This window comes from Chanodichthys erythropterus, chromosome 8 (assembly GCF_024489055.1).
Source record: "Chanodichthys erythropterus isolate Z2021 chromosome 8, ASM2448905v1, whole genome shotgun sequence".
In the NCBI taxonomy this organism is placed as follows: Eukaryota; Metazoa; Chordata; class Actinopteri; order Cypriniformes; family Xenocyprididae; genus Chanodichthys; species Chanodichthys erythropterus.
This window is the reverse complement of record NC_090228.1, coordinates 21,271,647-21,297,362: the sequence shown is the minus strand read 5'-3', so window position 1 is coordinate 21,297,362 and position 25,716 is coordinate 21,271,647. Positions and strand designations below refer to the sequence as shown.

The following is a 25,716-nucleotide window of genomic DNA, read 5'->3' as shown; positions in this document are numbered from 1 at the left end:
TATTGCGTATCCCTAATAGTACTTTTTACCTGTTACTTTATTTCTGTAACTGATGGCATATTTCAATTTTTTTCAACAAAGCCAATTTTGTAGCCAAAAAATAAATAAAAAATCCGTCCATCCATGGAGTGAGTTTTTTGCTGTGATTACCGCTTCGTAACAGTGTTGTCCCTAATTGGTGGATCTCATTGAAGGATTATGGGTAGTTTTGTACTTCAAAGAGAATTCAACAATGAAATGCTTAGTGTCATATACATTAAAATTAGAAGCATATTTCATCACTTAATCTCAGAGGTCATCGTTTGTCTTGTCACTTGTACTTCTGCAACCTAGCTCTTTACCTAAAAGAAGACAGTCTATTGTTTAAATTTAATTTATTAGTACAAAAAAGGTTCCAAAAACTTATTATATTAACTAAAAATATACAGTATATATTTGTAGATGACTACAATAAAAACAGTAAAGTAGTTTGTCCACACATTACTCAATATAAATCATGTACTTAAAATACTGATTTTGGATGTTTTTTGTGATGGTTTTTAAAGTGTTTGTGTATATATATTTGGGTCATGACCCATCAATCCAGTAGAATCATATTCTGTGTATTTTGTGTGTGTTCTTGTATAGATGGTTTATGAGGACACATCTGTATAATGTCATGGTTATTACAGTGTAAACATGGTTTAAGATATATGTACATGGTTTTTTTTATACATGTATGTGCGTGTGTGGTGTCCTGGTGAACCCTACGTTATGGGGACAAAATGTCCCCACAAAGCAATATCTGAAATCCTTGTCCATGTGGGGACATTTTTGGTCCCCATGAAGAAAACAGCTTATAAATCATACTAAGTGATGTTTTTTGAAAATGCAAAAATGCAGAAAGTTTTCAGTGATGGGTAGGTTTAGGATTAGGGTTAGGGGAGAGAATATACAGTTTGTACAGTATAAAAATCATTATGTCTATAGAAAGTCCCCATTCAACTTGGAAACTCAATGTGTGTGTTGGTCTCAGTGTGAGTTGGTTCCATTAGCCCAGTCTCCTGTGTCAAACAGATGTGACACAACATAATCGCTGTATTGTCCATCAATCAGTTTGGCCGCATTGTTTTTGGCAAACCAGCAGTCTACTGTCTGTTTTCCAGAGTAGATTCGTCTGCTCTTCTTTATGACGGCGACAGTACGGTCCTTCACCTTTAGGGCGTGGTAACTAGGTAGAGTGATATTTTTCCCTAGTGTTTCCCGTGTGCTGTTTTCTCCGGCCATGCTGAAGTTTCCAGGAAGCTGTGTCAGTCCAATATCTTCATACAGGAACTGGCCTGTAAGTACAGAAATACAGTATTTCTCTCTTTTAGCATGTATAAAATGCCTTTGCATTTGGTAGCTTGGTTCCAAAACCTAGTGACCAGCATTTTTAGGCATCAGGTGTGTGTACAAATGTTTCTAAAAGGCAGGAAACAGCTTATTTCTGCCTCTTAAGATAGCTAGTTTTGGCCTTATCTACAGTAAAAGGTTCGGTCACAGCGAAATTTCAGCGAGATTTTTGCAGGCAAACAAGATACACTGTCCATTGTCAATCGTGTAGCAATGTTTGAAGCTCATTTCACATAAGTTCAAGCCAAACCACACTTTCAAGCCAAGCAGCTTTCGCGTGACCAACTTGAACACAATCAAAATCTGCGTTGGGAAGTTTTTCAACGTCATGCAAAACTCCTGATTGCAAGGATTCCTAATGAAATGACCGGGTTTAGCCCACAAACTTTTGCTGAGCAATTGTAAATGAGAAAAGTTCAAAAAAGTTGTGACTAAATACATAGTACAATTAATAAAATAGTCAATTGGAATTAGAGTATCACAATGTTAGCTTAGCAACTTTATTGGAATCAATAGTGCAACAGTCGGATTCCGGAAGTAAAAATCCCATCCATTTTTAACAATATCTTTAAGACTTAAAGACAGACCTACTGTGGGCTTGAAGGTTGTTATTCAATGGTATATGCTGTATTGTGGTATTGTTGGTATTTCCCACATTGAAGGGAAAAGTCTGGTACTTTTTGTCTTTTTGCCCAATTTTCAAATACTTTTTTGATTCAAATCAACATTTGTAATGTGATTCACCCTGTAGCTGGTTGGTTTGGTTATTACTCTTTAATGAAGACTTTTTAAAATTCCTATATGGGACAAATACTTCCAACACCAAGGCCACTGAAAATGTGAGCAGGCACTGTTGCACTATGTAGTGAATTGAGTCTCCATTATGCTGGTCTTAAGTAGTTTAGCTGGATTCCAAAAATAACATGCTGGTGTTTAGCTGATCGAGCTAGCTGGTCTTTGAGCCTGACCAGTTGCCAAGTACTAAAAACCCCTCTAAAACCAGTATAATAGCTTGACTAGGCTGGGACACCAGTAAACCACCTTGCCTAGGCAGCAAGGTAGCTCACTAAATTAGACAACAATGTGCTTACCTAGCAACCCGTGTGTATCCTTGCTTAATCCTTTGCTATTAGCGATGTAAAATCCCAGGTGATCTCGCTGAAAGGGCGCTGGATTTTTGTAATGGTGGAATAAGATGACAAATTGGATAGTTCCTTGGATGGTTACAGTCAGGTTTGTGTTAGCAATAAGGACCACACCCAGGTTGGCGGTTTCAACTGAAATGCTAGAGCTGGATGGAAGGATCATCCGGTCACGGTCGTCCAGTATGACCTTTTGTGGGGTCACTTCAATGTAAGAGCGCTTTGGCTTATCGGCTACTATAGTTATGGTGCTGAAATATGTCCTCTGTTCTTTATGACTGCCGGCTGGGGCAGGAGCACCAATCAGTGCACCGTTCACAGTCACACCTAATGGGGACAAATATATACATATTTATGTTAAACGTCCAAAATTAAGACTCTATAAGCACTAAATGTAAGAAACATTGGCTTGGTGAGTAAAGTAGGCTAGCTAGTTGATGAGCAATAACTGATAAAATAGTAAAATATGTTTTAAGGGTTTACAACAACGTTGTACTAAAAACTGAATAGTATTCCTTTGCTTTTTTCATATACAGACAACTGGATGTTAAAACAATCCCCATTCACACGGAACCGCAAAACTGATTAAAAGCACTGTAGTGTCAGGCCAGTAGCTGGCGATGTCACTTTGTAAAGAAACACTGCGCGCCTATAGAATGAACACGTAATGCCTTTTTTTTTTTTTTTTTTTTTTTTTTTTGCATGTACAGGTTACACAAGTTTTAAATAACTATAAATATTACATATTAATACAAATATTATATAAAATATAAATCAAATTTATTTATAATTATAGATATTAGATATTGATACAAATATATCATAAATATTAAATCTTAAATTGGCCAAGAATTGGCAATAATGCAAAGCTCACTAATACACAAATACTTACATTACTTTCTTAACAAAAACAAAAACAAATTCTTTGTGTAGTTTTGTTGTTTACCTGAATGTTTATGATCAGTTACCAGTCGGATGACATGTCCTGGCTCCCCATTAATGTTGAAGCACACAGTCAGTTTACTGTGAGGAATCTCCACCACAAAATGAGGGTCACCATCAGCTAAAGACAGATAAAAAGATGGTGTAGGTGGACATCTTACATTCCTGTCCGAAGAATTAGTCCTAACCCTATCCCTACCCCTAAACCTAACCCATAACTTACCCCTAAAATCAGAGGGAAATGATATGGGGTGAAAAATGTTTTAGGTTACGCATGTAACCATGGTTCCCTGAGAAGAGGAACGAGACACTGTATCGCCTAGAGGGCGCTGTGGGGAATGCATCCAGCATGCCAGTGTCTGAAGCATAAGTCTAAACACGACAATGAACTTGACATTGGCCGACAACAGCCAATGACGTCACTACAGGTGAGACCATGGGGCACCTGTGAAAAATGTCATCCACTTCTTGTGCACAGGAGTACCTGAAGCATGGCAAAATGACGCAGTGTCTTGTTCCCGTTCTCAGGGAACCATGGTTACATTGAACTTGAGATGTTCCTTTTGAATGGGAACGGAATACCCACACCGCCATGCTGTCATGACTGATTCCTTATGGCCAGAGCCCGAGCTAGGCAAGCTCAAGAGTTTGGTATTCAAAGGAACACCTATTAACGGAATATAGTCATAGACTGGAGATTCAAATAGGGAGGCCTCAAAAAGGGGGAGTTCTATTCCTAGGTCAGTTTCCAAGGAGGCTCGAGAGAGCCTAACCACTCTGAACTACTGTTCAGCAAAAACTCTAATGGAGGAGGCTGCGGAAACCGAATCTCAAATGAGAGGAGGCCTAACCAGCCCTAAGGAGAACATATATTAAGGAGGCCAAGAAGAGACTAGCAATTAAGTCTAGCTGGCCAGGCGAAGCTCTGCAGAGTGGAGACCTAAACGACTCTTATAGGAAAGGAGGCCTAACAATATTATGCATAGAGGGCAGTGGCCAAGGAGGCTCAAAGAGAGCCTAACAACCTGACACACTACCTGCCCAAGTTTTAGGGATGAAGGCCTCAGCACTGCATCCTACACCTATACTAACTGTAGGCTTAGCTCAGGGGAGTCTAATGATGCTCCGTTTTCAAGCAGTAACCAAGGAAGATCACAGAGAACCTAACAACTATGTCCCTAGCTAACTCAGAGAACAGAGGCATCAGCACTATGTCCCACACCATCTAGGGGCACCAAGGAGGCTCATACGGAGAGCCTGCAAGTCAGTGCCACTGCATAACCTAGCTCTAAGAATGGAGGACTCGGCAAGAAGACTCTCTGAAACAAGAAGAGGCTTAACAACATTTTATGCTCAGGGCAGCTTCCAAGGAGGCTGAAAAAAGCGTGACTCAGAATTGCTATTCAGTTGCAGCTCTGGATGAATGAAGGCCTCAGAAACAAAACTTAGTTAGAATAGGCCAAGCAAAATAAAGCAGTAGCTAAAGAGACTTAAGGGAGCCTAACAATTACTACCCAGTCAAGCTCTAAGGACAGAGGCCTCAACTGAAGATCTCAAACCAGAGGAGGCCTGCTACATCCCACTTTACGAATAGCTACCAAGGAGGCACGCAGAGCACCTAACAACATAATTAGGTGGAGCCCAGTGGAGTGGATGCCTCAGCCAAAACTCTCCAGCAAGACCAAGCCTAAAAACACTCCTCTGTGGAGGCAATAGGCAAGGAGGCTCAAGAAAGCCTAACAACTTGGCTTTAACAGCTCTAAAGGAGGAGGCCTAAATATCATATGACTCCCAAATGAGCAGAGGCCTAAAAACACCCAACACTCAGCTTCCAAGGAGGCTCACAGAGAGCCTACACTCAGAATGCTATCCTAGCAGAGCTTATAGAAGGCGGAGACCTCAGCCTAACAACACTTCCAAACACAAACAGAGGCCAAGGAGGCTCGCAGAGAGCCTAACAATTCAACACTATTGCTTGTCAGCGGCCTCAGCATGATGACTCTCTAAGTGAAAGCAGGCCAAACTACGTCCATCACCCAGGACAGCTTACTGAGGAGGCTCGCAGAGAGACTATCTACTTGATATAACTATCCGGACGGATAGCTCATCTTGGCTCGAAGCCAGGAGCGTACTCGCTGCCGAATCAGATAATGTAAGCAATAACACATCATCCTGGTCCAGTGGCTCACCCTCGTCAGCTGCCAAAGAATGAGAAATATGCATACTTTTCTCGAATTGGTCAGCCAGTTCCATCTGCAAGCCCCACAATTTCAGCCCCCTCAAGGACTTGAGCGTGCATACTCCTCACCAAAGAACATAATGCACATTTCATGTGTGTCATCAAGAATCAGATAGTGCTGACACGGATGAACACACTTTCTAAAGCTCTTAGCACTTGAGCTAGCCATAATAATTGCCTTAGATATACGTTCAAACAAACAGACTCCTGAAGACAAGAAGAGGATGACGTTTTTCACAGGTACCCTTTTATACTCACGGTCTCACTTGTAGTAATGTCATCGGCTGTCGCCAGTTCATTGTGTTTAGAGTCATGCTTCAGATACTGGCATGCCAGAGGCATTCCCCATAGTGCCCTCTAGGGGATGCAGCGTCTCATTCTCATCGAAAGGGAACACTGATGTTGAAGCACATAACCCTAGTTGTTAGCCTAAACTTGTCCCTCTTAAATCTGATTGGTTAATTGAAATGTTGTTCCAGGATAAACAAAGATATTTAGGGACACGTTGTACTTGGTGAAATCAGGTTCACCATGTCTGAAAGAAAACATTTTAATTTGAATATGAACCATTTGTAGAACATTGAATGAATATGATTTTTTTTAAAAGCTAATTTTAATTGCTTTAAAAAGGGCTTAACTTGAAAATTTGTTGCATGAAAATTATGCAAGCTTGTTGGTTATGTGCAATCCAAACGACCCCTGTGAATTCTCTCATTTAAGTGAGGTTCTCCTTCAACATTTTATATGAGATCACAAATCATGCTAACAGAAAAGTGGCTTTCCAAAGCTTTCAGATTTAACTAGAATGGAGGGCAGTTCTACTCATCTGATAAATGCATGTAACAGATTTTCTTTGTGAGCACTGCAGACTGCGTTTAACCCCTCATTCACATCTCGCTCATGCACATATACTGACTGCATCAGTGTATTCTGATGAACTGTGCATACCACAAAACGACACACACAATAACATACTTGACCCATAATATTAATGCTTGCCAGGGTGTTATTAAATTGTTCTGATGCTGTGTCTGAAATCACAGCTGTCTAAGGTACTACATTTGAATTAGAATTTACTTCATGACAGTTAAAAAAAGTACATTCTATATTGTATGAATATGGATAGTAATGCATCCACTATGTTGTTACGTTCACGTGACCAATCAGCGTCAGTTGAGTCAATGCACTGACATTCTTAAATCTTCTCCCGTGGCCTCATGGGATAGTAAAGTGTCCATTGAATGCACACTTCAGAATCTCGGCAGAAGCAGTAGGTCATCTGGGTACTTTTTGCCCACTGTTTTTCGAATACTATGTATTCGTACATACTACTCTTTTGCCGTACTGTTTTTCCCATATCAAATAGTAGGGAAGTATTTGATTTTGGACACAGCATGAGTGTGCATTTTTACAGTTGCTAGGGTGTTGCTAGATGGTTGTTTACTGGCCCAAGTAAAAAATAATAAAAACAAACAAAACAAAACAAAAAAACACCTTTTTTTTGTTACTTTTTTTCTTAGGGCTGAAAAAGCTTAATTAAAAGCAAAGCTTAATTATTTCTTTTTTGTCGCTTCTTGTATTGATTGTACTTATGATTTGGCAATATTTTGTGTATGAGTCATGCCAAAAAAGTACTTGTTCATTTCATTTTCAAATTCAAAGGATGCACAAAGAGTGCAAAGTACAAAGAGTGAAGAATGAGTTACACCCTAAAGTTGAATTCTTAGGGGTTTGTTCAAGTCTTGCCTTTTCCTATCAGCCCCCAAAACAAAGGCATGTGAATTAGAGCCCTTACACAACTCTCAGTAGCAATTAACTGCGCTCTGATTAGGCCCCTTTACCTGAACACAACAAATTACAAGCCACATAGTCCATGTGAACAGACACTACAACTGCTTTCAACTACACTCACACACATTCACACTGAAATGCAAAGCAGATGTAGAAAAATGGAGAAATACCGGATGTTTTGGATAAGGTGACAGACTTTTTGGCGAGTTTGCTGACACCACCTGGAGATAAATGGAAAACAGTGAAATCGTCATGGATTGTTTGAGTCACCTTAATATTTTCAAGACTGATTGTGTAATGACAATCATAATGACCCTAAATCTGATCTAAAACAAATGTTTTGCTTGCTGTCCAATTTAAATAAACACACTTGTTGCTTTGGCGACTGCAGAAATAGGCTTGGGCGGTTCATTTCTGTGCAGGCTCTGGGGTGTTAGACTGTTGTCATCTTCTGACAGCTGATTGGATGACTCAGGAGTGGGCGGAGCCTCTGTGGCCTCTGCCTCTGTCTGTGCTAAAGTTCCGTCAGCCAGCACTTGAGGTTTCTCCACTATCATTTGCGTGAGTGGCGTGAGGAAATTATACGTTAACGAAAGATTTTTAGCGTGTTGCGTGTAGTTTTCCCGCTCTCCACTCGTCTGGCTTCGCAGTCGACCTTTTAGCCCGTCTTTAACACTCAGATATCCCCACAGTCGCTCCACATAACCATCCGCTTTAGGACCCGCCTCTGCTTCCGCTAGCCGCCGTTCAGTTTCCTGTTCTTGCTCAAGTAGTGACACCTCTTTCTCCAGCACAATGCTCCTCTCGCTGTTGCTGGCGGTCACCTGAACGTGCAGCAAGTCTGAGCTGCGATTGGTCAGTTTTCCAGCTACAATGAGCTCAGAGCCATTGAAGTAGTTTGTGAAAAGGTTCTGGGTGATGTATTCCACAGCATCCTCAGAGTATTCCACCCGGATGTCGGATAACAGCGGAGTGCCAATCTCATCATAGAAGCTATAGAGATAGTAGGTAAAAAATAGGAGAGAAGACCGAAAGGAGAGGAGGAAAGGAATAATAAGGTTAAAATGCCATAGTGTTGCTTCAGGTTGTGGGTTAATAAGTCATGTATTCTTTACGTTAAACTTGTTGAACTTTTAGAGTGGGGCCCATTGTTAAGCCTTGTGTAAAGATTTCTGACTTCCAATGGCATCTCATGTCACTTTTGACCTTTAACCTGGACTTTAAGGGGGGCTTTTTTTGTCACAAAACACCACACAACATACTTGCCCCATAATATTAATGGTTTCCAGCAGGGCTTTTCTTTTTGCCAATGGCCAGTGACTTAAGAAAATTTACCGGACATTAATATTTTTGTACCAGCCATGAAACTCTTTTTCCAAAAAACAAACAAACAATTATGACATCAAAATTTTAGATACCAGTGAAAATTCACAATTTTCAGGTAGGCTAGAGATAACTGCCTAGTTACAAAAGTTATTCAGTCAAGAGCAGTGAGTAATTTTTCTTTCATTTGTTGTTTGACTAACATTAAGAATAGGTGGCAACAGGTTAATTAGGCTGCTGTCACTTTAAGAATGAATGCACGGATCCAATATACTGATACACATGCGTTTTCTTTCTCAACTGTTTGTTCACTTAAGACATAATTGACTATGTTTATGAGGATATTCGCTAATGCAGGCATTTTCAAGTGCAAGAAGACATGAAAGAGAGTCCAATTTAGTATTCACTCGCTGCCTGAGACAGATTTTGAGTGCACACTTCCGATGTTTGTGCACAGAAAACTTCCCACACAGCGAGTAACAAATTGAGTTCCCTTTTGCGTCTTCTTGCGCTTGAATATTTCAATTGGCTAGACTTTCATGACGATGCAGCACCAGCCCGTCAACTGTCCCAAATGTCATTTGTATTTGTTCACATTCATGTGCTCACAAAATTGCATTGCTAGAATTCATACGAATATTACCAGCCAGCTGGTGATTGATAGTTTCATTTACTCGCCAACACCAATTTTTACACGGATTTGGCACTTGGTGAGTGTTAATTTTAGGCCCTGATTGCCAGGGTGTTGTTATGCAGTTGCTAAGGTGTTTTGAGATTTTTTTTTTTTTAGTTATAGTTTTTTAGTTTAGTCATGTGGTTGCTAGGGTGGCCTGAGAGGTTGATAGGATGTTGCTAGATGGTTTCTAGGGTGGTTACTTACTAGCCCAAGTAAAAAGAGCCCATGTCCTTGTTTTGTTTCACAGTTTGTTACACACATTGTTTTATTTTGTTAGCATATCTGGCACTTTTTACTTCAATGCATGCCTTGTGCGTGGCAAAGATTGTAAGATTTCTTTAGGCTTTATTCAGATTATCTATTATTAATATTTGAAAAATTAGGTTAACAACATTAAATGCATTAGGAATCATGAACTATCAGTGAACAAAAACATTTACAGCATTTATAAATCATCTACAGTAGGTTCATGTTAATTAAATAGTTGTTCATTGCTTAATCATGTTCATTCATAATACATGAACTTATCTTAAGTTATACAACTTTAAATGTGTATTAATGTAGAAATGAACATGAGAACCAAGATTAATAAATATTTTAAAAGTTTTGTTCATTGTAAATTCATGTTAGCTACTGCAAAGTAAGGGATAATGTGAAGTCTGCTGGTCATTATCACAAAATAAATCTGGATTCTGATGCGGAGTATTTATTTTACATGTATTTTTATTTCTCACATCTACTTTGCACTTGCGTATATATTCAAATAGGGTGCGCACAGACATGTTTTGCCAAGTTTGATGTCATGGATGGCATCAATAGAGGGTATGCATTGACGTCACTTTCCCGCCGGAACACGCTCCCTCAGCTGGACTGAGTGGCAAAAGATCCTGCTGCATGAGTGGATTTAACAGTGGACACTCCGAAATCGTGAGTAAAACAAACAATTACACTAAAGGTTGGGCTGGAAAGTGTTCCTTATAACATGTCAAAGAAACCTAATCCATGGATATTGACATGCAGCCAGGAGTCGTGTTTCCTGACATTTATATGTGCCTGATTTCGACGCCGAGGAAATACATAAAGCAAATCTGCCTGTAAACGCTTTATATAACTATAATATAGGTAGGTCTAAATCCGAGTGATCACTTATATCAATGTTATATATATATATCGTCATATCGTCCAAACTTGTATAGTTTTTGTCAGTGTTTATTTCAAAACACCCAATTATGCAGAATATAAGATATATAAAGTTTAATTCATGAGTTGAACACATTATATAACAATACAATATATAGGGTATGATTTTACCCCAAAATCTATTGTTCCGACACAAATTGATAACTGCAAATCCATGTTTCTCTGCCTGAGTCCCGTTGTTTCTGTGAATTGCAGCGATCCTTTTGCTTCTTTTTTGTGTAGCTTTTGGCAGTCTGTAAAAATATACCTCGGATGTCAAAGTTATTTGTACAGTCAATCGCAAAGCTCTTTCGCATTTTAGATGTGTTTTGGTATTCATGCTGAAAACCAATGGTGCCACTCAGACTTTTTGCCACTCAGTGGGCGTAACCGCAGTCATAATGGTGAACGGTGAAGTCACGTGCATACCCTCTATTGTTGTGTGTCACAACCAATCCTGAAATGCCAATTTTGTTCCTCAAAAGCAAGAAAGTCTAATGTGTTTAGCAGAGTTGGGTATAACGCATTACATAGTAACGCGTTACTGTAGTCTAATTACTTTTCCTGATAACGCAGTAATGTAACGCATTACGTTTTAAATTTATGTAATTTGATTACAGTTACTGAAGTCAATAAAATTATGTTACTTGTGTTACAAGAAAAAAAAATAGGTAAAGTGCATTTCTGAAGAAATCACGTTTGGCGCGGATGCGTCATTATGAATCCCCGGAGAACGCGTGGAGGAGGATACCCGCTCCCAAGACGAGCGCGGTCCAACCTCCCAAACAAGCTAGATTGGATTTTTAGGCGATTTGTTCAGGATCGGGAGAGAAGGTAACTTCTGAACAATACTGTTTTCAAATGTTATTATAAATGTTTTCAGCAATTTTTTCCTATCTTTAATGCAGTTACATACAAACATAAACACAGTTCAGCTACCACACACATACATGCTACACACAGCAAGGAATGTTTAAGCTGTGTCCGAAACCGCTCACTCGTTCTCTGATTCACTAATCCCTATATAGTGTATGTCATCTGAGTGCACTATATCTGCAAAGAGTGAACGAAATGAAGTGAGTAAATTCGGAGGCTGATGTAGCCTATAACTGTGCGTCGGAGAGCTGAAGAGCTTGTTGCATATTTTTGTAGGTTTCAAAGTAACTTGAATGTAAAGTAATTAGTAATCTGATTACTTTTTACATGCAGTAATCAGTAATGTAATCAAATTACAATTTTAATGTAGTAATTTGTAGTGGATTACTTTTTTTGAGTAACTTACCCAACACAAAATGAACAAATGTTGTTTATTTTCGCCTTAACTTATGCTTTAATTAAATTATTTCACAAACATACAAAAATATGTTGTTAATGTTGACAACATGTTCCTCACCCTTTGAGCATGACACTGGCATCTGCGTCCTCTGGGATTCTCCTCATGGTTCCACAGTTCTCCAGGGACATCCTCTCCAGGAGCCTGTAGTCCACATCATCACCCATCCCAATGGTGAAGAGGCAGAACTTTTCCTGCACTGCTGCTTTGGTATTTCCGATGATGGTTGGACTCTGAACCACGCCCACTGTGGGCCGCCCATCTGTCAGGAAGATGATGAGCGATACGCTGTTGTGATGGGACTCTTCTTTGCTGGACAAGTAGTTACTGAGCAATGCCGAGCCTGTCTGAATTCCACCGTTAATGTCAGTGCCTGAGGAGTTTTAAATAAAAGAGAAAATGAGTAGTAAACATGTAAATTCTGTCATTATTTAATCACCCTTATGTTGTTCCAAATCTGTATCAGGTCAAATCAAATTAAATAAATTCTCACAATGCACAAAGTTTCAAAGCAGCTTTACAGAAAATCATATTTTAATATCTTCATGCAGTATATTTGCATTAGAGCTGGGCGATAATATACTTTACATTTTGTGAAAATACAAACAATCAAGCAATTGAGATTTGCTATATAGTATATATATCACACTATGTGAGTATATTGTATGTATGCGGATAAAGTTGGACATACTTAGTATCCAACTTTATTTAAAGCTGGATGATAAAATAAAAATAAAAAAATGATTATATGAAAAAATTATATATATATGACAAAAAATGCAATAAAAGTAGTCAACTTGTTCACTCATACTTTTATGATTTGACACTTTATTTTTTTGTCCTATGTTACCTTTTCATAAATATATAATAAAATGCTATTCATGCATACTGTACAATGACTTCAATACATGTAATTTATGATGAAAGTGTTTTTAATTTCTTTTCAGAGCATTAACATGGCTTCTTTATATAGATTCTTCAAAAATATTTTCTTCTGAATTTCATGGGAAAACAGAGTATTTGGGTTAGTTTTATTTGAGCATTATTTATATATTATTTTAGATTATATTTTATATTATTTTAGTATTTAAATTTTATATTTATATTTTCAGTTTTCCTTTTCATTTTGGTTAAAGTTTTAGTAAAGTTGTTATGTGCTTATGTAATTTTTAATTGTTTTTTTTTTTTAAACATTGATATTTTTACGCTTAATTTAATTTTAGTTTTAGTAATTTTAGTACTTCAGCCTAAACATTTATATATCAGCATTTTCCATTAGCTTAAGTTTTTAATCTAATATTTATATTTTATTTTGTCATTATTACAGTTGACAAAAACAACATAATATTAAATTAAATTATTTAATTTATTTAATAGGATTAATGTTGTTTAAATGTGTAACAGGGAGTATTTAGGAGTGTGCAAGAATTTCTACCTCCAGTGGGTGAGATCATGTAGATGAACTTCTTGGCATCACGTATATTGTTGGGTGTGACGGGCACCAGTTTGCCCTGCTGCCAAACACGGATGCGATTGGAAAAAGTGACAAAATTGAAGTGATCATTGGGCCGCAGCTCGCGTAGGATCGTAAACAGAGCTTCTTTGGTCTGGTGGAGAAATATTAAAAAGAGAACTATTGAACTCTGTCAATTTGCTATGAGATGGGTGTGTGTGTCTGTGTGTCCAACTATGAGATCACAAAAACCAGCTGGAAAAAAAAGTGGCACAATATCATTCCCTGTTTGAGAGAACAGCACACTGCAACTCTCACAACTGAAATGTTGAATATAAATTCTTCTCAGTGTGAAGAACTGATTGCTTCAATCTGTGTTGACAACAGAGTATATTACCTGTCTGATTTTGGTTCCAACCATGGAGGCGCTGGTATCAATCACAAATACTACATTCTTTGGCACAACAGGCAGATCTCTGGGGGCAAAATAGTGCACAAAATGTCCATCTAGCACCTGAAAGAAAGCAGATAGTTTTACAGCCTTTCGATCTTTGTAATGTGTTTGTGTAGACAAGAAAGCAATGAGCTCAGTAAAGTGGAGGAGTTTAAAGTCTTCAGTGACTTCATCATATTCTGAATTCAAAACTGTTGGGAGAGAAGGAAAGGTATAACAAAATAAAAATAAAAGGAAGCCAAAAAAAAAAAAAACAACTCAATAAAATATTGTACTACTGTAAATTAATGACACTGCATGGAGAGAGACAATAAATAACACACAAAAAATATTATTTTTTTGTAATGATTATTATTAAATATTTATCAATTTTATGTTATACATATATTAATATAATCTAATTACATTTAATGTATTTTGTTTTATATTATTTTATTTTAATCCACCAGAATGTCCAGCATAATACGTTTTTTTATGCACTACAGCTTATCTATATACACAAACTAATTTAAGTAATGCCTTTCTATGGAAATGTATGTAAATATGTTAATAATATGGAAATATTGTGTGTATGTGTACCTGTATATCACCGATTCCAGTTTCCCTCTCTACATCATAGAGCACCACAAATTCTCCCAGCATGCCATTGGTGGCAATTTTGGCTTGTTGGACGATGTTGGGAGAGAAGGTGATCTTGCAGAAGGTTTCATTTTGTTTGACTATGGTGGAAACTGGTGGTCCTATTTTACCTGGGGCAGAAAAAGATGTAAGCAACAGTAATTAATGTGCTATTTTACATTTGATAACTTAGACTAACATGTCACAATATCTTATAAATACTGTATATATCCAAGGTTTATAATGGTTGTGAATGGGGGGCCGTGTCAAGTCAAAAATAATGCATCCATCCATAGAAAAAGTAATCAATACGACTTCAGTGGGTTAATAAAGGCCTTCTGAGCGAAGTGATACGTTTTTGTAAGAAACATAGTCAACTTGTGCCAAATGAGTAATCCTCTGACGCGATGTATGACGCAGGATGTAGGAGTATTGTAAGCTTAGACGCCTCTCGCGGTTCAAAAAGGGCTGTGCAACAAATTTAAGCTTCTCTTATATCTGCGTTCGTCATTACGTTGTGTGTCAGGTCAAAGGATACTCTTCCGTCGCAAATCGACTTGCGCATTCTGTGTACGGTTGTCTGCTGGAAGCTAGTTATTTGAAGTTATAAAGTTTTAAATATGAATATTTTTCTTACAAAAGCGCATCACTATGCTTCAGAAGGCCTTTATTAACCCACTAGATTCGTATGGATTACTTTTTTTTTTTTATGGATGGATGCATTATTGCAAAATGCTGCACCCCATTTACAACCATTATAAACCTTGGAGGACTAAGAATTTTTTTTAATATATCTCTGATTGTGTTCATCTGAAATACACCTAGGATGGCTTGAGGGTGAGTAAATCATGGGATCATTTTAATTCTTGGGTGAACTATCCCTTCAATCATTCTTGGCCCTTTTAAAGCTGGGAAAGTGGAAGAAATGTAACTGGAACATGTGCCATCTATCTTGCCGTTTTTGAGGCAAAATTTTGCAATGTTGTCAAATATTTGAAACCATACCAGTGACAGCACATCTAAATACACAGTCAAGAATCAGATTGGATACATCTGGTTACCATCTGCGTTCCCATTGCCATTGGAAGCTGGAGTTTTGCCATTTCGTAGGGGTAAGACTTCAAGGTAAGTGATGCGGGAGTGCTCCACAATAGTAACGCCCACGTTGAGTCTGCTGACCAACTGCATTGGCTTAACACTGGTCACATGCTCGTAACGGCCCAATCGTCTCTGCAGCAGCTCTTCGTAGGTCAGGAGGAACATAGCACGGTTGCGTCCAGGAATAGTGACCTCCATTCGAAACACCTCCATCTCACCCTCACTAACAGGGAGAGTAGAAAACATTACTCTGGAAATGTGAACTTCTTGCCAACGGAATCTGTCACATGGTTTGCCAAACCACATTGGGGGGGGAATATATATCAGATTTCTCAGTATCTTCTCATTAAGTAAATGAAATACACATGTAAGAATTTGAGTAATAACAGGCTCAAAACTTTGCATCACTTCTTGTACTTATTGAATGATTAATAACGTAATGAAAGTATCGCATTCTCTAGCTTGCCACAAGGGATGCTATAGCAAGTATAAGAATACTGTCTTCTTTTATGGTCACTTTTCTCTTTTTAGTACAGCTGTTGTCCTGGCAGAGCCAGAATCTTGCTGAGCAGGTAAGTTAAACATTTTGCTACCTGAATCAAAACACATTCAGTTTAATGGCTCAGACATTTGAAGTTTTTTTTGCTATCTTTACCGCGGCTCTGGTGTGTCCTTGTTTTTCTTGCCATTGTTTTCTCCTCCTTCCTTCTTCATCTTCTTCTCTTTTGCCTTCACCTGGCTGGGAAAGACTCGTCCCCCCACGATCCTTTGCCACCATACCAACAGCATGAAATAAGAATTTTTATTAGTGCCATGGAAACTACAAGAAGTTGCCACAAGTGGCATATAAATATTTCCTGTGGTTAATCATAGTCTAAACTATCTCAGGCCCTTTAATAACCTCTCTCAACATATAAACTATTGAAGTCAATGACCACCCATTAATAACCCAATTGCAAAATTTTGTGCTATTATCCACCATTTAATGTAAGAGTGAGTAAAAAGACCATAAATTGAATGTGTCTGGCTTCCGGTGTCATCCACTTCCAGTCATTTTTAGCTGTAGAAAGCAGCTCGTTATGCATGCTTGATATTGCAAAATGGGATTTCTTACTATATAATTTTAATAAATGTATAGTTTGTAACACATATAGTTTTACCATTTACTGCTTTGTTAGTTATTTTCCTATAGCAGCTAATGAATAGAAAGTCTCAAAACATTCACAGAAAATAGCTTATTTCCATGTTGCAAAATAAGGGGGAAGACCTTCTAGATAACCTGAGTCATTCTCAGGGTCATACTCAAATATGGTCAAAGCATTTTTTTTATTATTGATGCCAGATCAAATCATTATGGGGACACCCATAGTAGTACCATTTTCTTTGAGTGACCAACAAGAGATTACTAGAAATCAAATAGTTAATGGTATTTGCCAATTATGTATGTATTTCCACACTTACATGGTAAAGTTGGAAATGTATGCAGCAGTGGGGATGTGGAACTGAAAGACCCCCTGAGTGGCAGCCGAGTGTCTGTTAAGCATGCTACAGGACACCGCAGTGAAGGCATAGCGGGAAATGATGGTGGTCTGGACCGAGAGCTCCTGAATGTGAGGTTTAGTTTCCTGGCAGATAAGAGCAAGTTATGACCATCATTAAAATATAAATGAATATTTCAAATAGTTGCTCTGAAAACATGAGTGATGTAGCCAATTTGCCTAAAGATCTGGGCTGATTATTAAGTACAGTGGCAAGAAAAAGTATGTGAACCACTTGCAGAATCTGTGAAAATGTGAATAATTTTAATAAAATAAGAGAGATCATTCAAAATGCATGTTATTTTTTATTTAGTACTGTCCTGAGTAAGATATTTTACATAAAAGATGTTTGCGTTTAGTTCACAAGACAAAAAAAAAAAAAAAAAAATGGCTGAATTTATTAAAATGGCCCCATTCAAAAGTTTGTAAACCATTGATTCTTAATACTGTGTGTGGTTACCTGGATGATCATCGACGTTTTTTGTTTTTGTTTTTTTGTTTGTTTGTTTTGTGATGGTTGTTCATGAGTCTCTTGTTTGTTCTGAGCAGTTAAACTGAGCTCTGTTCTTCAGAAAAATCCTCCAGTCTTGCAGAAATTTCAGTTTTGTCATCAGTTTTGTCCATCAGTGACTGAATGATTTTGAGATCACTCAAACTCAACTATTAAAAAAGGTTCAAACATTCACTGATGCAACATGAGGAAACACGATGCATTAAGAGCTGGGGGGTGAAAACTTTTGAATTCAAATATCAAGGTAAATTGTACTTAATTTTTCTGCCGGGAAACATGCTAGTATCTTCTGTTGGTTCCGAAGGGCAGTACTAAATGAAAAACAACGATATTTAAACAAAATAAGAAAAATTGTGACATCTTCATCCTGTTCAAAAGTTTTCACCCCCCGACTCTTAATGCATTTTGTTTCCTTCTAGAGCATCAGGGAATGTTTGAACCTTTTTTAATAGTTGTGTTTGAGTCCCTTAGTTGTCCTCAGTGTGAAAAGATGAATCTCAAAATCCTACAGTCACTGCTGGAAAGGGTTCAAATATGCAAAAATGCTTGAAAACTGATGAATCTGCAGGACCTGGAGGATTTTTCTGAAGAACAGAGCTCAGTTTAACTGCTCAGAACAAACAAGGGACTCAAGAACAACAATCACAAAACAAAAAAACAGTCGTAGACAGTGTTGAGGGTAACGCATTACAAGTAACTTGAGTTACGTAATCAGATTACTTTTTCAAGTAACTAGTAAAGTAACGCATTACTTTTTCAATTTACAACAAAATATCTAAGTTACTTTTTCAAATAAGTAACACAAGTTACTTTTTCACATTTATTGACTGACAGCTCTCCTGTCCCCATGTTGAGAGAAATAAAGTGCAGAGGGTGTTGTGTGCGCTGTGTGAACATGATGGTTATTGTAGTTTTAGACTAAATGTGAACATGCATTTACTTATTTCACTTGCATGAAAACATTCAGTATTCCTCAAAATGAATAAAAACAGTGAAATGCAATCTCAGAATTTTTGCAAACCTGTAATAATTAACTATATTAAATTACACAAATATACTTTATGTATTTAATCTCAATTATTGACCAATGTCTTTGCTGCTGATCTTCAATATACCTAATTCAACCATACTAATAAGCAAAAAATACTTTAGATTAGAAAGGTTTGTTTGAGCTGCGCCCTCTACTGTACAGGTGTAAATATGCTTTTCCTATAGCCTGAGGCTTATTCATTTCACTTTTGGTGTGAAAGGGCCTTTTTGCCAAAACTTTTTTGTTGTTATTAAAAACAAACAAGCCCAGCCCCAGTGAGAAAAAGTAACGCAAAAGTAATGTAATGCATTACTTTTCATAAAAAGTAACAAAGTAACGCAATTGGTTTCTTTTTTAGGGAGTAACGCAATATTGTAATGCATTACTTTTAAAAGTAACTTTCCCCAACACTGGTCGTAGATCATCCAGGTAACCACACACATTATTGAGAATCAATGGTTCACATACTTATAAATGGGGTTATTTTAATAAATTCTGCTATTGTTTGTCTTGTGATCTAAATGTAAACATCTTTTAATGTAAAATATCTTACTCAGGATAGTACTAAATACAAAATAACATGCATTTTGTATGATCCCTCTCATTTTATTAAAATTATTCACATTTTCACAGATTCTGCAAGTGGTTCACATACTTTTTCTTGCCACTGTAATTGTTGGGTCAAGCCCTCACAAAAATGTCCCATAGTTTCCTCCAAAATATGAAGTAAACTGTGGTTCGGGAAACAGCGAAGCATGTAGTCGCACTATATGGCTTAAGTTATCACAATATAACCTTTCACTGAACAGCTTATAGACTTTTCAGCCAAATTTAAATCAAAAAGATTTTGTGAAACAGCAAAATACAAAAAGTAATGTAAATAAATCGTTGTTTGGCTCAACAAATATTGTAATTGTTTCATTTTTTTATATATAACATTTAAAAACTCATATGACAACTTTCCCCAATAAATGTTTGCTGTATAATCAGACTTTTTGTATAAAAAAAACATTACTCGCAAATGTTAAATGACAGAACGGGTATCATTCGAATCACACTTTTGTTAAATTTGATATATTATATATTAACTTATCTCCTACATGTTAAAAATAGTAATATCATGATTTAGCACAAAAAGGGGGATTGTAACATTTTCCAATAATGGAAAGATTGAACAGAAAGGGACAATTGCACACAATAATGTTAAAGTGATTACATAATATTTTCTGTTTTGAATAAATTAATGCACATGATTTAAACTGACCTTGTTTTCCATATTACACCCTCACCACCTGTTACAATTCACTCCGGTTGTAGTTTATATTAACCACACCCTTTAAAGTTGAAAATAGTTAACTATAGAGATAAGCTGTAGATTTCTAGCCTACTCTACTTTATAGCAGACAAATATAGGAATACAATATCAAAGGCTGAAACAGATAGTGAACAAAAACTACAAAGTTACAGACGATGAAAAGTGTTACAACACGGTCAACCGTTAAAGAAACAAACCAAGCGCGCGCCCGAGTTAAGTATTGACAGTTGCTGCCTATAAAATATTAAATACAGACTTAAATTCAATGAATATTTCCTGAAGCAATATGATGGAAGACATTTTGACTGTTTTACACTCACACAAAACTTCAAAACACGATGGAGAAAGCGCAGGTGTCGCGCGTCTTTACCTTAGTTAGTAACGATTTCACCTGCCGCGGGATTCTGAGAGGAGCCTGAAGACAAACATAGGACTGATGAGATCCTAGATATGACTATTCATGACGATATTTTTATATGTGAAATGCAAGACAAAATTCCTACAGCATTTGAATCCATGTTAGAAGTCGTGAATTCTTCTTCAAAGTCCACATCCTCTGAAAATTCAGTATCCTCAGTTTGGCACTGAAAAACCGGACACAAATACAAGACGAGGACTATGAGCAGCATCTTAAGATTGTTCTGCACTGGCTGGTCTCTAGAGTTGCTCGAGTGTATTTCAGTGGCCGTGTAGTGTGATGAGGGCGGTTATTGCGTCCCACCCATCCGAAGACAGTATGAAGTGTTTGGGAGGGAGCTCCAGTGTTTTAGTTGTCTAGACACTTGCGACATTCTCACTCATTTGTCTCTGGTCTCTATATAGGGCACATTGCGCAAATGAAAATGCATAAAGTGGCAAGGATGTCAATCTTTTTAATGTCGTTCACACGTTGGTCTTTATTGGATAAACTCCATAATCAATAGCCTATGTGTACTTTTTATGTCTAAATGCGAACAAACTCAGACTTGAGAGTTTTAATTCAATTTACACTCACTATTAAGGTACTTTTACAATTAATTATCTTTCTCGTAGTAGGATTTAGGGTTTGGTAGGCTTAGTGCCTAAAAATATAATACTAAAAAATGCATTATTTGACTGAATGTATCCTATAATTGATCGTGTTTCCCTCATTGTGTTATTTCATATGATCAACATAATTCGATTGGATAACAATTCGAAAAGATTCGATCATAATAATAAAATCGCTTCGACAGTCCTATAAGCTTCATTGCCAATGTTCAAATTCAAGTGAGTTCTGTCACGTTTCTTATTAAGGTAGGTAGAGCTGTTGGCGTAATTTGTAGTGGTAGTGGATTTGTATTCTTGCATGACGCATCTTCAACTTCTCCAGAGCAAGCAACTCCCACATTTTCCTCACAATTTGTGCGAGTCGCTCAATAAGCAAGTTTTCTGTGTTTATTTATTATATTAATCTCATGAACAGAACACTAGCTTACATTATATGGCTGTCTGTCTTTATTTTTCCCTCACACTTTGAAAAATAATAGTTCTCTATTGGCATCTATGATTCCTTAAATGTCCAGGGACTCCTTTCTTTGCACAAAAGGTTATTGATATTGGAAGGGTTTTTCAGATTATTAAAATTTCTTCACACTAAGAAAAAATGTTTTTTTTTTTGTTTTTTGTTTTTTTAAGAACTGTTCCATGAAAGGTTCTTTGTGGAAAATGGTTTATTTTTAAGAGTGCACGATGATAATAATATTATTTTGATTAATTCACTGAATTGTACACTCTAAGAAAATGGTGCTATATAGTACTAAAAGTGGTTCTTTGGCTCGTAATCATAGGGGAACCACTTTAAGTGCTGTATAGCACCAAATCTTGGTGCTTCAGTGGTTCTTCAGCGATTTTCTGGGATGACTGAGGTGCTATAGCACCGCTACCATATATGCAGAATCTGTTAAGCCCCTGTATGGTTCTCCAGAGGTTCTTCAGTGGTTCTTTGGGGTGGTTAAGGTGCTATATAGCACAACTGCCATACAAAGAACCTGTTAAGCCCCTTTAAAGATACTTTACAAGCCAAAGAACCACTGTTGGTGCTGTTTAGCACCATTTTTGTTGAAGAAATAAAATACGATATGGCACATCTTACATAGCACTATTTGACAAAGGTGGTTCTCCTATATGATTACGAGCCAAGAACCACTTTTAGTTCTATATAGCACTTTTTTTTAGAGTGGAATTCCATGCCAACCTCATTCTCCAAATGTGAAGTTTTCCTGTCTTTGCTGCCATCTACAGGATTCACGGGCTTTATTGATCATGATATGGGACAGGTTCCTGACAGATTGGATTTCTGCACGTCTGAGTTTAATCAACTTTCTGGTGTGCTTCTCGCGTGTCCTGTCAACTATGGCGAGGAAGTGAGTTTGGTTTGAACAGGGTTCACATATGACTTTGTGCAGTTACATGTAGTGAAAATAAGGGCTGTTTGCTAAATGGATAATGAAAATTTCTTGCTTACATGATCAACATGTATCGATAATATGGAGCTAAGACTTAAAAAATGGTCTACCTTGGCCTTTATTTATTTATTTACTTTTCTTGAAGGTTTTCTAGAAGAGCAAAGGACACCAAAGCTGTTCAAACGTGAGACCAGTTACAAGATCATTGCTTATAAAGGTAAAATCAACTTTCCAATTATTGTGTACGATATCAAATATAGATGACAAATGAGCAAAACACAGCGGAACGCACATACCAATAGCCTAAATATTTGTGGGCATCCAGATAATGACATAAAAGCGTGTATTCAGCAACAAATGCAATGTATTACAATAAAAAAGTTACATCACTTTATTATAATGTTTTAAGAAGCTTCTCTTATTTCTCTTATTTGTTTCCTGGTGCAAATAAGGGAATAACCTTTTGCTCAGACCAGCCACAGAATTGCTGGGGCAGGTGATTGGGCAATATTCTGGGTAATATTAACCAATTAACCCTTGAATGTATCTATATGACTTTGATCTTTTTTTATCTAATGCATTCATGGGGTCACTCTCACAAAAACATATCCTGGTCATCTTTCAGCATAAATAAATAAAAAAAAAAAAAATCCTTTATTTTAAAGACTATTGATTGATTGATTGATTTAATCATTAAATAAAATGCACATATTCATTCATAATTTTGTCATTGATTACATACACAATTTTTTTCACTGTACACACACAATATTTATTTTTACATTTAAATAAAAAATTGTATGTTAATGATTTGTTCAACATATGAACAAAAGGGTGTGATATGTGTCATTCCATTCCAGGTATTGTGTTTGTTCATCTGCTGGTCAGGTTTCAAAGGTTTCTGCCTCCGTTTTTTGGCTATGCGGGGCACAACAAATATTGACGAGGCTCAGAGGTCTCAGAGTCTGCAGAGGCTGATCATTGAGCCTCAGTCAGTGTGTGTATGTGTATGGGTTGTGCTGGTCGTTTTGTTGCGTGTTAAGAGGACTTTTCTCTGGCTCCATGAAGACTCCAGTTCTTCTGTGCATCCTGCTCTTTTCTCAGAGCTGGGCTTTCGAGTTTATCATCGATGGGGAGTGGGAAAGTGAAATGGTAAGACAAAAATAGAAAAGTGCGAGAAAAAGAGGCAAATTTATTTGTATGCATGTTTATGTCAATTGATCGAATGTGTATCTAAATTAAAAAAGCTATATTGTGTTATTTTGTTAGTCAGGTCCTTTGGATCAGTACCACAAGTCTGGGAGATATAGGGTAAGTTTTCATATTAAGCTTCAATCTGAAATTGGAAATGTTAAAAGGAGGATTCTATACAAAAAAAAAAAATACTTTCAAGCAGTTTTTGAGATGTTTTAATGTAATGACAGTGTCATTGAGGCCTTCATTGATTACCATTGATCAAAGAGTCAGGTGTAAGTCCACCAATCCATGCGGCTGTGTCAGATGTCATGCAACTGTTGTTATTGTTTCTTTTTAATATATTTTTTAAAATTAGATTTTTTTTGGAAAATGTAAAAAATATAATGAAAATTAATTCAATGATATATATTTACATTTGCACATGCCCCAATTGTCAGTAACATGGTTGCAAAAATTGCAAAGGTAATATAAATTTATATAAAAATATATACTATATAATATATAATTATATAGTTACATAAATGAATGACCTCCTGAGGCTGACAATTAACATTCTTTTTTATTTTATTTTAATCTCTTCGGTTCATTGACCATTTGTTGGGGGAAAAAAAAAGATTTGAGATTGTATTTTTTTATAGTCTATTTTGGAAAGTTCCTGGAAATGTAACATAATCTTTTCATGTGAAACAAAACAGACAGTAAACGGATCATGTTTTTAAACCTGGTAACATAGGAGTTAAATTTACAGTTTTATCGACGTATCATAATTGAAATACTGTAAATTGTTTTTGTTTAGTTTTTTAATACATTTATACAACATGCTCCCATTTTTCTTTCTTTTTTTGTGTGTAGAGAAACGTTTTGACCAGTGGAGAAGAAGAGAATTTTGAGGTAATCATGCTCTTGTTGTTCCACTTTAATCTTATCTACTAATCGATTTGTTCAAAGACACTACGGTTATTGACTTCCCCTCTGCTTCTGTTCTACTTCAGCAAGAGACATTTATTCTCCAGATTAGTTTTAGTTTCTAAGTTCCTATATATATTATTACTTTAGTTTCTATCAGTGTTGGTTCAAGTTAATCTGAAAAAGTAATTAATTACTAGTTGAGAAAACTCAAATCTCCTACAAAAACAAGTTGAGAAAACTCAAATCTCCTACAAAAAAGTTGAGAAAACTCAAATCTCCTACAAAAACAAGTTGAGGAAACTCAAATCTCCTACAAAAACAAGTTGAGGAAACTCAAATCTCCTACAAAAACAAGTTGAGGAAACTCAAATCTCCTACAAAAACAAGTTGAGGAAACTCAAATCTCCTACAAAAACAAGTTGAGGAAACTCAAATCTCCTACAAAAACAAGTTGAGGAAACTCAAATCTCCTACAAAAACAAGTTGAGGAAACTCAAATCTCCTACAAAAACAAGCTGAGAAAACTCAAATCTCCTACAAAAACAAGTTGAGGAAACTCAAATCTCCTACAAAAACAAGTTGAGGAAACTCAAATCTCCTACAAAAACAAGTTGAGGAAACTCAAATCTCCTACAAAAACAAGTTGAGGAAACTCAAATCTCCTACAAAAACAAGTTGAGGAAACTCAAATCTCCTACAAAAACAAGTTGAGGAAACTCAAATCTCCTACAAAAACAAGTTGAGGAAACTCAAATCTCCTACAAAAACAAGTTGAGGAAACTCAAATCTCCTACAAAAAACAAGTTGAGGAAACTCAAATCTCCTACAAAAACAAGTTGAGGAAACTCAAATCTCCTACAAAAACAAGTTGAGGAAACTCAAATCTCCTACAAAAACAAGTTGAGGAAACTCAAATCTCCTACAAAAACAAGTTGAGGAAACTCAAATCTCCTACAAAAACAAGTTGAGGAAACTCAAATATCTATCTATCTATCTATCTATCTATCTATCTATCTATCTATCTATCTATCTATCTATCTATCTATCTATCTATCTATCTATCTATCTATCTATCTATCTATCTATCTATCTATCTATCTATCTATCTATCTATCTATCTATCGATCGGTTTCAATTGAGCTACAATCAACTTAAGCTTACAATGCTT

The 25,716-nt window shown here is 36.7% G+C and overlaps 2 protein-coding genes across 2 annotated transcripts in view; one reads left to right on the top strand and one right to left on the bottom strand.

Annotated features, from left to right (window-relative positions):
• itih5 (inter-alpha-trypsin inhibitor heavy chain 5) lies at positions 1–20,730 on the bottom strand. Its single transcript, XM_067391104.1, has 14 exons — positions 20,520–20,730; positions 20,387–20,431; positions 17,084–17,247; positions 16,278–16,388; positions 15,586–15,845; positions 14,486–14,655; positions 13,850–13,966; positions 13,435–13,606; positions 12,060–12,372; positions 7,859–8,481; positions 7,659–7,709; positions 3,463–3,579; positions 2,466–2,843; positions 1–1,319 (listed from the first exon to the last, which is right to left on the bottom strand). The coding sequence occupies exons 1-14, from the start codon at positions 20,643–20,645 to the stop codon at positions 1,012–1,014; spliced, it is 2,955 nt and encodes a 984-aa protein (XP_067247205.1). The 5' UTR covers positions 20,646–20,730; the 3' UTR covers positions 1–1,011.
• A 2,675-nt stretch (positions 20,731–23,405) lies between these two features.
• Positions 23,406–25,716, top strand: part of itih2 (inter-alpha-trypsin inhibitor heavy chain 2) — a 22,197-nt gene continuing 19,886 nt past the window's right edge. Inside the window, exons 1-3 of the mRNA XM_067392287.1 lie at positions 23,406–23,594; positions 23,712–23,753; positions 24,492–24,530. Coding sequence (XP_067248388.1) covers positions 23,505–23,594; positions 23,712–23,753; positions 24,492–24,530 — 171 coding nt within the window. The 5' untranslated portion in view covers positions 23,406–23,504. The remainder of the gene's footprint in view (positions 23,595–23,711; positions 23,754–24,491; positions 24,531–25,716) is intronic.

What these genes read in the sequence shown, in the direction of transcription:
- itih5 (XM_067391104.1), bottom strand. Translation starts at nt 20,645, where the DNA reads ATGCTGCTCATAGTCCTCGTCTTGTATTTGTGTCCGGTTTTTCAGTGC. An exon ending in CTAACATGGATTCAAATGCT is followed by an intron (nt 20,432 to 20,519) that starts GTAGGAATTTTG and finishes GTTTGTCTTCAG; the next exon opens with GCTCCTCTCAGAATCCCGCG. An exon ending in GCCAGTGTCATGCTCAAAGG is followed by an intron (nt 8,482 to 12,059) that starts GTGAGGAACATG and finishes CTATCTCTATAG; the next exon opens with CTTCTATGATGAGATTGGCA.